Below are 14,049 nucleotides of genomic sequence, written 5' to 3'. Positions count from 1 at the left end.
GGTATAGCAGTGTTTTTACTAGGCATATTATTAGTCATAACTTTTGTAGATATTCCATTGAATAAAAGTATCTGTGAACGTTGTTCCCCAGCCATCACTGCTGCTTGCCTCTCTGTCTGCTTTCTCATTCTCATTCTTTGCCACAAATGATGGCGGCCAGGTTGTTTGAATTACTAGAGTTATTCTCTTAAGAGAAAAGGGGTGGTATGTGTGTTTATGTATGTTGGAGGGTATGTTGGATAGACATATAAGACCGGCAGTCTTAGCCTAAAGCAAAAGTGGGTATAAAGTTGCTATTTTTGGTTCTGGTTTCTTCTTTCTGCATCTTGCCCTATTCCCAACCATTACCTGTCTAGCTCCCATTCAAGAAGAGCTTCAGCATTAAGTATTATCAATTTTCATATACCTGTTGGTATACGAGCCAATCTTAAAGACCCCTTGGAGTCTGTGTGCATAGTGGAGATGGCAATATTTTCATATCTTTCCCGAGGTGTGAAGTGCCAGCAGTGGTGAATAAGCACTACCAGGTCCTTTTGGAAATTTTTGTTGAGAAAGCCATAAAAGAGAGGGTTTATACATGTGGAAACCATAGCAACCAAGTGGCAAACTGCAAATACTAGGTCGTGGTGGCAGCTCATCAGCACCTCATGATACCAGTCAAAGATGACATTGAAGATATTCAGGGGCAGCCAGCAGGCTCCAAAGGTCACCACGATGGAAATCAACATTGTGTTGATCCTCTTGTTCTCATTGAGCCGGCTCTCATTTTCCCTCTTCTTGTCTATCTTCGCATTTCTCCTGCGCAGGCAGATAACAATCTTCAAGTAGCAGATGAAGATGAAGGCTAGAGGAACAAAATACTGCAGCAGAAAAAGGGAGGTGGTGAAGAGCAGCCGGTCCTTTTTGGAGGGCCAGTTCTCCACACAGGCCACCTGGTGGGTGTAGAGGTCAGTGGGGAGAGAGAGGTTGCGGAAGGGCTCATCAGTGAGGTGGTAGGACAGGAAGAAGGGAATAGACAGCAGAAGGGAAAACAGCCAAATCAGTGTGATGCTCCAGTAGGCATGAGTCACACTGGGCTTCCAGCCACGGGGGTTCACAATTAGCTGATATCTTTCGACAGCAATGAGTACAAGTGAGAATATGGACACAGAGATTGAGACACTCTGCACATAGGATGTGAGTTTGCACATGGTATCCCCAAATATCTAGTGGTCCATCAGAGTGTAGATGATAGTAAAAGGGATGCACATGACACACACCAAGATATCAGAGAGGGAGAGATTGATAATCAGTATGCTGGTGAAATTCTGAGCTTTTCTGTGCTTCTTAAAGATGATGATGATGAGAGAGAGGTTTCCAAAAAGGCCCCCAATTAAGACCACAGTATAGGCTATAAGTAATAGGAGTAAAGCTGGAGAAGGGGGTTGACAGGACTCAAAGTAAAAAAATGCTGAGTTGTTCTTTGTGCTGGTTGTATTAGATGCTGGGTGCTTTAGGGAAACTTCCATTATGTCAGGATTGTAAGAAGAGATTTTATAAGCTTATTTGTCTTGTGGGTGGATATTTTGACCATTAGTTCTTGGAAGGCACTTTGTTCTGAGGCATCTGATGAGAAATTAGTAGGGTTTAATCTTCCCTGATCTGTATCTGTATTTGATGGAAACACGTGAATGACTTCAGCATGCTCTTGAGACCCTAAAAAAATGAAACAGAACCCAGAATATTAATGCAAGTTCTTAATATGGATAATTCTCTAGGGGTAGCAAAGCCCCTGAGAGGACAGAGAACAAATATCTAGGGAATCTCTCTGTACCTTTACTCTCCTCTCATCTCATCTCAGGTGCTTTCTTTGTCCCGCTAGTTTAGTCTTTAGAGCTCGTGAGGCAAGGAATGTAACAGCATCTTGTTAACTATAGAAGCAGCCAAATGTGTTTCTATCCCTATCAACTTCTGTTTTTCTTTTTTTTCTTTTTCGACACAGTGTCTTGCTCCGTCACCCAGGCTGGAGTGCAGTGGTGTGATCTCTGCTCACTGCAACCTCCACCTCCCAGGTTCAAGCGATTCTCCTGCCTCAGCCTCCCGAGGCAGGAGATGGGGACTACAGGAGACTGGGACTACAGGTGCGTGCCACTATGCCCAGCTAATGTTTTGTATCTTTAGTAGAGACAGGGTTTCACCATGTTAGCCAGGATGGTCTCGATCTCCTGACCTCGTGATCTGCCCACCTCGGCCTCCAAAGTACTGGGATTACAGGCGTGAGCCACCGCACCTGGCCAACTTCTATATTTTTTTAGGGTCACCTGACTGTGCACCCACTTGCTTCAATGGACTATAAAAAGTCAGGAGGATAGGGATTGTGTTGTGGAGGCCTGAGTACTGTGTTTGAAGTTGGATTCTGTTATGGTTTGTTTGAATGTTTGTGTTCCCTCCAAAATTCATGTTGAAACTTAATCCCCAGTGCAGCAGTATTAAGAGGTAGGGCCTTTAGGAGGTGACTAGGCCGTGAGGGCTCTGCCCTCATGAATGGATTAGGAGGCCCTAAGTGAGTTCGCCTCTTCTGTCCCTTCTGCCATGTGAGGACACAGCAACAAGGTGCCATTCTGGAAGAGAAGAGCCCTCACCAGACACTGAACCTGTTGGCACCTTGATCTTGGACTTCCTAGCCTCCAAAACTGTGAGAAATAAATTTCTATTGTTTATAACTCTGTGATATTTTGTCTGTGTTATTTTGTTAAAGCATCACACATGGACTAAGACAGGTTCCAGTTGGAGCGTCACTTCTTGGTATCTGTCTGAATTTGATGTAGGTCAGTTACCCTTCCTCCTCAGTTTTCTTATCTGTAAAACAGGGATAGATAATATCTATCTATCTGAGTAGTTGTGAAGATTAAGTGAGAACACACATCTGAATTTGTCCCTCAGCCCCAACATAGAGCACATAGTAGGTACTCAGTATATGTATGTTGAATAAAATTTGTCAGCTCTACTGCCCAGAGACAGTCTACAGCCTTTAGTTTGGGAGCCAGAATTACAGAACATGTCTGCTATGGAACAGCATATGCCTTCTCTTCTTTTCACTTCTTCCACTCTCTGGGATTGAAGCCATAGGCAGTTTCTGGGTACATTGCTCAGATTTTGGAGATCAAGGCAAGGAAGGCAGCCAGTGTCTAGTGAGCTATTACCCAGAATTAACTTCATTTAAAAAGCATTCCTCCAGTTCTTCCTTCCTGCAGATCCCTTCTTCTAACTTCCAGAGGAAAAGCAGGCTCTGATTCTATGGCTCAGCATAGTTTAGGGTGGTTATATTCAGTAGAATTATTCATACCACGATGTACAACAGGCTTGAAGGATTCCTTGCCGTTCAAAGTGCTGGGATTTCTGACCCAAAGAGAAAACTTGGAAAGACAGCAAAGGGGGAAAAAAACCTCATCTTGGTTTATTCTTTAGGAGTTTGAGGAAAAAAACATAAATAACGTCGATAAAGGGAACTGAGCAATAGGAATGAAAGGGAATGCAATTTTGTTTGCTATTTGAAATTATGATGGCCTGTTCTCACATTCCCTCTGAGATCTAAGGCTTAACAGTTTCTTATTGGAAAGAAATCACCTTAAGAATACTTAGGTCTGTCATGGTTTCAACAATGAAAAACACAATGAGGAACAGCATAAAAATACCACAGATTAACTGGGCATGGTGGTGTGCACCTGTAGTCCTAGCTACTTGGGAGGCCGAGGAGGGAGGATCCAAGGAACTGATCTGTGGCTCAGATGTGTTAAAAGAAAAACTTCAGCTGAATTAAATTTGAAGGAGTTTAACTGAGCAATGAACGATTTGTGAATTGGGCAGCCCCCAGAATCACAGCAGATTCAGAGAGACTCCAGGGATGCCTTGTGGTCAGAACAAACTTACAGATAAAAAAAAAGGGAAATGATGTCCAGAAATTGGAGGTGAGGTACAGAAACAGCTGGATTGGTTACAGGTTGACGTTTACCTTCTTTGAACACAGTTTGAATGCTTAGCAGTCTATGAGTGGTTGAAGTATGACCGCTGGGACTGGCCAAAACTCAGCTATTGTTACAGGCGCATACTCCTAAGTTAGGTTTTCAATCTTGTCTGCCTATTAAGCTAGGTTACAGTTCATCCACAGGGACTCAAATGCAGAAGTACGGAGTCCTTCTCAAGCTATATTTAGTTTGCTTTAACAGACACTATGTGGTAATATGTGAAATAGCAAAATTTACAAATAATGGTATTCAAAAGGAAAGTTTAAGGCCTGGATGACTCATGAGACCCAGAGTTCACAGACATTGACCGAAGGAGAATTTCAAGTCAAATTTAAGCTCTCTATACAGTTGATAGATTAGAACTATACATGAGAGATAGAAAGCTTTGATTTCTAATTAGAGGCCTCCTGCCAAGCAAGCCTCACTTGAAGGAGGATAGGAATGAAAGGAAATAGGCATGAACTGCATATGTAGTTTGGTAAACTAGAATGAGCACTAGATTTCGTGTCAGGAGACGTGTCCTGTTGTTTACTAGCCATTTGATCTTGGGCAAGGCACTCTCCTCTTGGCCTCAATTTCTTTATCTGTCCAATGAAATAAAAAATAGCCTCCCTACTTCATACCTTGTTATAAAGGCCAATGAAATAATATATTTAAAACATTTTGAGAGGATTGAAAAATGACCTATCGGGTAGTATGCTTGTTACCTGGGTGATGAAATAATCCATACACCAAACCCTCATGACATGCAATTTACTTTTTTTTTGTTGTTTGTTTTTTGTTTTTGAGACGGAGTCTTGCTCTGTCACCAGGCTGGAGTACAGTGGCATAATCTTGGCTCACTGCAACCTCTGCCTCCTGGGTTCAAGTGATTCCCCTGCCTCAGCCTCCCAAGTAGCTGGGACTACAGGCACGCACCACCACGCCCAGCTAATTTTTTTTTGTATTTTAGTAGAGACAGGGGTTTCACCATGTTGGCCAGGATGGTCTCCATCTCCTGACCTTGTGATCTGCCCACCTTGGCCTCCCAAAGTGCTGAGATTATAGGCGTGAGCCACTGCACGTGACCAACATGCAGTTTACCTATATAACAAACTGCACATGTGCCCCTGAACGTGAAAGTTTTTTAAAAATTAAAAAAATTGTATAAACTGTTAAATCCTGTTCAAACCCAAGTGCTCATTATCGTTGTTGTTATTCTTGTTGAATGTCTCAGACCCGTGGACTGAACTGATCCAACCCACATCCTCCAAAGAGCTATAAGTGCTTTCATATCTGCTATGCTGTTTATTTCTCCATCACCAGTTGTGTTAGGGAGGAGTGGGATTGTTATAGTTCCATTTCATAGAGGGAAAAACCAAAGTACACAAAAGTCCAAGGAGTTAGCTAAAACCAAACAAACCCAGCAAAGTCTTGTGTTTTTTTCTTCCAACTCTTATTATCTACAAGAAAGAAAAGCTTCCTATGAATCTTGCAGGTTTTCTCTTTACAGATATGAAAACTCATATAATTTTGCAGGGTTCCTAGCAGATAGAGATGAGAATAAACATCAGGAGCCCTTGTGTTGCCTATTCTTGTCAATCTGGGCTGACTTCATAGTGAATGGGGATTATCTCAGCTTGGAGCTCAGAAAAGCCTGTAGGTCTGAAGGGCCTCATCTTAGGAGGGAATCAAAGGAGAGTGCTGGAGTTACATTATCCAGCACCCTCTACACCATACAGAGAAGATTAAATAGGAAAATGCCCAAATACAGACTTTAAATGGCAATGCGGGATTTACACTTTACATACTTGGTAACTATTAAGTTAAAATATTTAAATCCTGCCTATCTGGAAGCAGAATACTAAGCCCTGGTTCATAAAAAAATTCTTGGGATACATTTCTATTTTAGGAGAGTTCATCTTTGGCTTGTTTGGTTGGAATTGACCCATGGAAGGGAGATCTCAAATTATCAAGCGACATTTTGCTAAAAAATATTAGTAGCATATGGCAGCAATTAATCCTAAACCTTCAACTTGATTGTATCTAGCTCATGAGGCACCTGCTTTGAACTAATTCAGTTTATGCCTTTTAATGTAAAAGTACAACATTATGTTAATTTTTTTGGGTAGTTTTGTGTTTAAAGTTTTAAGATGAACAAAATAAGAGCATAATTCCACCAAAGTTTTTATGTGCGTATTTATTTCTGCATCTGAGTGTCATTTTGTTAGTGTGTATCTTTCTTCTGTCTCTTTATTCATATAATTCTTTTTTTGAGGGGGAGGGAACTGGGGGTAGAGTTTGTGTGTGTCTGCCTTTTGGTCTGTTTTTTTCATTATCATTTATTCTCTTCCTCTCTTTCTGTCCATCTGTTTTATTCTCTACTCTTGTTTTCCCCCTTTCCCTTAATTGTCCATAGCATAGAAAAATTGTATTTTACATTATTTGTTCTATTTCATTTGGGGCTATGGTGCTTTGATCTGAAAGAGACTATAAAGGTCCACTAATATGTTCCTTCCATTTGACAGATATTGCAGCATTGCAGTTAAATATTAGTAGAACAGGGACCAGAGCCCAAGTCTTCTGGCTTCCAGAGAGTTCTGTGTTCTTTCCATGATTTTCTATTGCCTCCTGTTTTATAGTTCTTATAACAAGTTCTGTATTTCCTGTTCTTAATTTTAAAAGCAAAGAAGTAGAACATTTTCTATTTGTTTTATGTGAACAAAATTCTGTTATGTAACTTCAGAGAGTTTATGACTTTGGGTAAAGTTTTGTACATCTCCCAACCCCCGAGTATATATGTGAGGATCCCAAAATAGGGTAGGACCACACTGTGAGCATCTCTCATAGAATTCTCTCTCCTTTTTCTTAAATCTCTAAGAATACAGATTCTGTGGTTGTGCTGATACAGATAATGTCTCATACTCTTCAGGGCTTAATGATTTTTAAAGCACTGCATTGTTCATTGATTAATTCAACAATAATTCATGTTCTGACAAGGCTTGCTATCTTACTTGATCTCTACAGTAGCCCTGTACTCTAGATAGGAATGATACTTTATTTCTGATTTACAAACATGGAAACTACGATCTAGTGGACTGGCTCATGGTTGTGTAGTTAGCTGCAGAGCCAGGAACAGACGTCTACTTCCTAAATCATATACAAAACAATATTTCTAGTTTATTTGGTCATTTCACTTTTTAAAAAAATCAGTCAAATTAATCATTTGTGTTCCATGAAAACAAATAGACTAGAATCTCTGTAAAGGTACATCTTAGAGCTTACCCTAAGAACAAAGTACTACATTAAGTAACCACACTAAGCATCAAGAAACAAATGCCTAATCTCTTACAGCGTTATTAAAAAGTATAATTGGCCTGGTTATTCAACATCATGCAAACCTCCTTAAGTTATTCAACTATTCACCTATTCCAAACATCAAATTTCATATCTATCTATTGCAGAAGTGTGTGCTGTCTTTTAAGACTTGAGGATTACATTTGACCCAACCATTCTTTTATTACATGTACTTTGATTTTCTCTGCTGAAAATGGTTTATATGTTTTTTTTTTTTTCCTTGAATTTGACCATTGCCTGAACCCATATAAAGTGGTAGTGGAAAATATACACGCTTCTCAAAGCTACTCTTTTAAAAACAAGCCAACACAGCTTGTCTAAATTGACTTTGATTTTCTTTGAAGGTTAATAACCGAACTTATCATTTTAGGAATGTGGGGGTTTTCAGTTCTTTAAAATAATAAAACATTAAATGCATTAAGAAAGGAGATCTCAACTCTGCCAGTGAAAATAAGTATACCAGATTTTTAAGATTATTTACTAAAAGATAAACAAAAGTAATTAAAACCCCATTGTGCCAATACTAGCTTTTGGTGATTTCTTTTTATAATTTTCTTGCAGTAGTGCATTCTACAACTGTAGGGTTTTTTCCAAATCATATATGTAAAAAGGCATCTAGTACAGTTTAGCCTAAAAGCACTATATTTCCAATTTTTAATGATCCTCACTTATTTTTAAAACTGGATTATTCTAACATGAAATACACATTGGATAAACACATTTGCAATATTTTTCTTAAGCATTTTAGAGGTTTGTTTCCCATTTTCTTACCTGTCGGAAATTTCCAGCTTTTTTGCTATTCTTTTCATCTTCTGTTGTTTTCTTTCTTCATTTCTATTATTATTATTTTTTAAAGTTTATGACATGTTAGCCTCTTCTCAAAAAGTCATAACATCTCCCATTCTTTCTTGGATTATTTATCCACTAGACAATCTGTAGCTTCATTTCAGACACTGATCCCTGCAGTTGGAATCATTGCACAGAGGAGTGAGCTTTGGAATCCAGTGGGCACTGAAGGCCACTGAAGAGCCGGAAGGGAGGAGTCAGAAATCTCAGCAGCAGTGACATTAGGTGGAGCTGTTTAAAAGATATTTTCAAAATGTCACTTTCAGTCATCTTGTAGAGATGATAATAAGAGTGCATCTTGAAAATCTGTGACATTTTCTGGCATATATATATATACTTTAAAAATTAGCATTGCCAAAATCAGACATTTAACATAAATATTCCTGGAAAATTATTAGTAAACATTAATGATGGTTCTTAGAGCATTTACTGCATTTACTGTTAGTTAAGGGATGGACACATAGAGGGCAACAACACACACTGGGGCCTTTCGGAGGGTAGTAGGTAGGAGCAGGGACAGGATCAGGAAAAATAACTAATGGGTACTAGGCTTAATATCTGGGTGATGAAATAATCGGTACAACAAACCCCCGTGACACCAGTTTACCTGTGTAACCAACCTGCACTTGTACCCCTGAACTTAAAAGTTTAAAAAAAGAGATGGTGCTATTCCAGATTTTGCAGTGATTTATAAGATTAATAAAAACACTTCTAAAATGGAAATTAACCCCAAGTTTCTGGGCAAGTGTGTATTATAAATATAAGATTTTTATCAACTCCTTTGGAGCTGACAGCAGCTGAGCTGCTTATAGACTATAGATGAAAGTGGGGACTAAAAAGCGCTTTTCCTGTATTTGAAAAATTATTATTGTAAGGGGCCTATTTCTCATCATTATAAAAGACTCAAAAAGTAAGATTTATATTAAATATAAGAAATATTTCCTTATAATGAGTGAAGACTTTTGAAAACAAGGTTGTAGAAAATTGAGTGTAGTTGAAAATATTTGTGGCATGGTCTAGTGGATGAGCACACAACATTTTCAAATATTACGTTTCCTAAGCCAAGGACTCAGTGATAGAGCCCCACATTTTAGTACCAAGCCATGTGATTCAATTCTGTTTCCCTACCCAAATACATCCAACTACCCAAAAGAAAGTCAAAATTTCCAGGTAGTCAACAACATTGACATTGTGTATCTGTGTTTTATAGAATCCTGCCGGGTCACTGGCTGTGTGGACTTGCAGGCAGAGTAGGAGCAGGATGTGTACTATGGACGTGAAGCCAATCTCCTCCTCTGTAAGAACTTGAAGAGCAGATACTGTCAAAGCAGTTTAGTGGCTTGTATTTCTTTCCCCAGTCAGCTTTTAGCAGTGTCCCATTACTTATTTACCTGTTTGTATTTAAAATACAGAGAGCAGCAAACTTTGGAAGATTGTAGGGCTATTGAAAAGTACATTTTCCGTACATAGAATATTGGCAAAAGCTAGTGGTGCCACAGATTTGGTGGATGTTAAGAGATCATTTTAGTTATTTGTGATGATGATGAAGATTTTGAGAGTCAGCTTGAGTGGGAGAGAGCTAGGTCTGAATTTGGATTCTTCAGCATTACCTAGCTGGGTGATCTTGAGCTTCTCTCTAACCTTTTTACTTTTAATTTAATTTTATTTTTTGCTATCCAGTTCTGCCCCAAAAGGAGGAAGTAGTAGATCTTCCTTTAATAACTTCCCAAAGTGTTACAAATAAAAAAAAGGAGCCTAAAGCATTGCGGGGGTGGCTGAACGCAGAGCAGGAAAGGATTTACTCCTCTGCTTTCTAAGCTTTTTATTCCTTTCCTGTGAGGTGAATATAGCCACCTATCCTGCAGGATTATTTTGAAGATTAATGATAGAACATAGTAGATATTCAATAGTTAGTAGTTGTTACTGTTGTTGTTATTGTTTAGAATTTCCCTTAGTAGAAACATGTAATTTGAGTTAATAACAGAATTTATTGTTTATTATTCCAAAGAAAGTCTGTAATGAGTGGAAAATTAAGAAATGACAAAACCAGAGTCGTTTTTTAAAAAACTTGTAAGGGGATGTTTGGTGTAAATCTGTGTTCTGAGATGGAAGGTCCACTCTTGTTAACATTTTTGCTCACCTAGGTACACATAGAAAGTTGTTATAATCTGGTGTAAACAAATGATGAGGGGCTAACACAATGTCTATTTATTTATTTTCCTTTTCAAAGACACTGCTTTGTCATCAAGGTTGGGTGTGCTTAGGAACTACGGTATATATATAAATGGAAGCCTACTAATTAATACTTCCGGTTTCTCTGGAATCACCAGGAATACATTAATGCCTTCAAGAAAGATGAAATGGAAAAAAGGAATGTTTAGATGGAAAGACTGAATATTATAAAGGTTTTGCTTCTTCCCAAGTTAAATTGTATTTATAATTCAATTCCAATGAAAATCCCAAGAGGGGTTATAAAAAATTACTTATAAAAGATTTGTAAGTGTAAATAGCTTTGAAAAATGGAATAATTAAAATGAAAAGCATGACTAACAATACCAAATATTTTAAAATATTATAAAGTGTGAATAATTAAATCAACGTAATGCTGGGCCAAGAATTAGCAGACAGATCAAGGAATGGAATAGACAGAAATAGACCCTGGTATATATAACATGTTAATATATGAAAGCAGTGAGGATTGCTTTTTTTTTTTTTTTTTTTTTTTGAGATTGGGTCTCACTCTGTCACTCAGGCTGGAGTGCAATAGCATGATCTTGGCTCACTGCAACCTCCGTCTCCCGGGTTCAAGCAGTTCTCCTGCCTCAGCCTCCCGAGTAGCTGGGACTACAGGTATGTGCTACCATACCCAGCTAATTTTTGTATTTTTTGTAGAGATGGGGTTTTGTCATGCTGCCCAGGCTGGTCTCGAACTCCTGGCCTCAAGTGATCTGCCCGCCTCGGCCTCTCAAAATGCTGGGATTACAGGCGTGAGCCACCATTCCCCGCCAGCAGTAAGGATTTCTGGGGAAGGAATGAATTATTAAGTAAATATTGCCAGAATAGTTAACTAGCTGCTTAGAAAAAATATTAATTTAGTTTTGTAGTGTATACTACAATAAATTCCAGGCAAAAGAATTTGAGAAGACAGACTCAAAAATATTTTAGTAGACAATACAAGAAAATATAGAAAATAGGTGGCTGATGCCTGTAATCCCAGCACTTTGGGAGGCTGAGGAGGGCAGATCACCTGAGGTCCCAAGTTTGAGACCAACCTGACCAACATGGTGAAACTTCGTCTCTACTAAAAATTGCAAATATTAGCCACGTATGGTAGTATGTGCCTATACTACCAGCTACTCGAGAGGCTGAGGCAGGAGAATCACTTGAACCCAGGAGGCGGAGGTTGCAGTGAGCCAAGATCATGCCACTGCACTTTTGGGGTCAAGCGATCCTCCTGCCTCAGCCTCCTGAGTAGCTGGGACTACTGGCATGCACCACCTTGCCTATTTAATTTTAAATTTTTTGTTTATGGAGGGAGGTTCTTGCCATGTTGGCCAGGCTGGTCTCAAACTCTTGGTCTCGAGCAGTCCTCCCAAACTGGTCTCCTGAGGCACTGGCATTGCAGGTGTGAGCCACCTTGCCTGGCCAAATAGAAACTCTTTGAAGGCAAGAAATATGTCTTATCTACTGTTGTGTCTTTAGTGTTACTGCATAGTTTCTGGCACATAGCAAGTCTTTGGTGAATATTTGTTGAATGAATGAATGAATGAATAAGCTTAAAATCAAAAGAAGAAAATACAAGGGGAAAACTTGAGATGCCTATTTAAAAATTTTTTGACTTTCTTGAAAAAACTCAATATGTAAGTTAAGACACAAAAATGGAAGTAATCACAATAAATATGATGCAAAAGACAATATTTTTCTTTATGAAGCATATATATGAATCACCAAGAAAATAGATATTAGTATCTATTAGTATGTATGGACAATTAACAGAAGAGCAAATAAAGACTAACAAATATTTGCAAAAAAAGGTTCTGTTTCACTAGTAGAGAAATAGAAAACAAAACAGCAATGAATTATTTTCATTTATCAGATTATCAAATACTGGAAAAAAGTCATGAATACCTGATACACTGATAATGGAGGGTGAAAAGGGCACTTTATACATTATTGGTGGACATATAATGTAGAATACCTTATTAGAAAAAACTGGTGACAAACATTCAAGGTATTTAAAAAATACTTATTTTCTTGGTTTCCATAGTCTAGTTCTACCCCAAGGAAATATTAGGAAATGCAGATAAAGATTTATAAATAAAGATATTCATCACAATGTTATTAGAGTAGTAAGAAACCAAAGATCAACCTAAACCTCCAACATTAGGGGAATGGTTAAGCAAATTAGAGTATAAGTCTGCATATGACTTATGCAGCCTTTGCAAATGATATTTAGGAATAATAAAATAATATGAGAAATGTTTATGATGTAAAGTTAAATGAAAAATGAATGGTATAAAATCATGGTTCACAGTATCATCTCAAATAGGCAAGGCAGCATACACAATAAGGGAAATATAACAATGTTAATAGTTTAGAGTTAGGATTATGGGTGACTTTCATACTTTATACCATTTTATATTTTTGTAGTTTTAAAAGTTTTTTATAATGAACATATATTACTTCCATAATTGAAAAACAAGTTTTGTTTCTTTTAAAGCATACAGTGTTGGATATAGATCTCTCTGTCCTGTAATCGTTGGTGATAAAACTTAGTGAACAATAGGGTTTTGTTTGCCTTAAGTTAAAATTCTCTGCTTTAATTGCAAAAGTTAATTTATAGGCCAGTAATCTTATACAGCAGGCAGTTTGGTTGATAAAAGTATCCAAAGAAAGAACTGAGTATCTGACTTTTCTTACCTCTCCAGAGCCCTTGTAACATTGATTTCTGCTCTCTCATTATATTGTGTTTTATTTTTAGTTATAAAATATGTTTTATTGCCTTTAATCTGATATACCTTTATAAGCTTGAATTAAGACACGAGATGATTTTCTGAACCCAGGTTTTTACCATATTAGGGAAAGTTAAGATTGAAAAATACAAGTAGTAGGTTCTAAACTCCCAGTCATCCATGTTATAATTAGTCAATTATTGCAGAAACTTGGTAGAGAAAGGTTTCCTGTTTTCTTTTCTCCCCCACTACAGCCATCTTTACTTCTGTCAAGAACTCTTCTGACTTTGTTACCAGCTCTCTCATTATATACATTTTAAAAAGAAAAGCTGTTATCAGTCTGCTCGAATTTTTTTTTTTTCTTAGATTTCAGTAGATCCTGGGTGAAATATTCACTAAAGTTTAGAGTATCACCTTAAGACCTGGGCAACAGGGGCCCCTGCTTTGGATCTTACTTAAAGGATGCATATATCACAAATGTTCAAAATATAAGTGTCATTTAAGATCCAGCACTAAGTGGCATAGTACAATTTGTAATCCAAATGTCCACTGTAGTGACCTAACACCATTCAGGCTCCAGATAACACTGTCCTCCATCTCTTGCCGTGTGCCATTGAAACAAAAAGTGATTCTGTGTGAATGTCATGAAGGTTATGGGCTGTTGATGCTGGTTATGGACACTGCTTTGGAGTATGGGGAGGATTTGAGTGACATAAGTTCTTAGGTGAGGGAAAAGACAAATTAGCACAAACGCAGTAGATTCTTGCACATTGAAGTAACATTTCACAGGGCTGCTGAGCATCCATTTTCTTGTTTCTCTTTGTATTCCAGTATGTGGTTCTGGAGATATAAATTAGGATGATATTTGTAACAGTGGCTCATGGCAGTTGAAGAATATTTTGCAATGTTAA

General features: G+C 38.0%; 1 protein-coding gene and 1 pseudogene across 2 annotated transcripts in view; one reads left to right on the top strand and one right to left on the bottom strand.

Moving 5' to 3' along the window:
• Positions 1 to 602: 602 nt before the first annotated feature.
• On the bottom strand, positions 603 to 8,363 carry LOC105531281 (putative neuropeptide Y receptor type 6). The gene is given in 3 exon segments (XM_011969163.1): positions 603 to 679; positions 681 to 1,695; positions 8,112 to 8,363. Coding segments are annotated over 2 exon segments (870 nt in total). The 5' UTR covers positions 1,509 to 1,695; positions 8,112 to 8,363; the 3' UTR covers positions 603 to 637.
• The window catches only part of LOC105531367, a 12,096-nt pseudogene continuing 2,257 nt past the window's right edge, over positions 4,211 to 14,049 (top strand). The window contains exon 1 of the transcript XR_001004789.1: positions 4,211 to 4,215. The product of XR_001004789.1 is annotated as a transgelin pseudogene (transcript). The remainder of the gene's footprint in view (positions 4,216 to 14,049) is intronic.

This window comes from Mandrillus leucophaeus, unplaced genomic scaffold (genome assembly GCF_000951045.1).
Source record: "Mandrillus leucophaeus isolate KB7577 unplaced genomic scaffold, Mleu.le_1.0 Scaffold88, whole genome shotgun sequence".
Taxonomy (NCBI): Eukaryota; Metazoa; Chordata; class Mammalia; order Primates; family Cercopithecidae; genus Mandrillus; species Mandrillus leucophaeus.
This window is presented reverse-complemented; position numbering and strand designations above follow the sequence as displayed.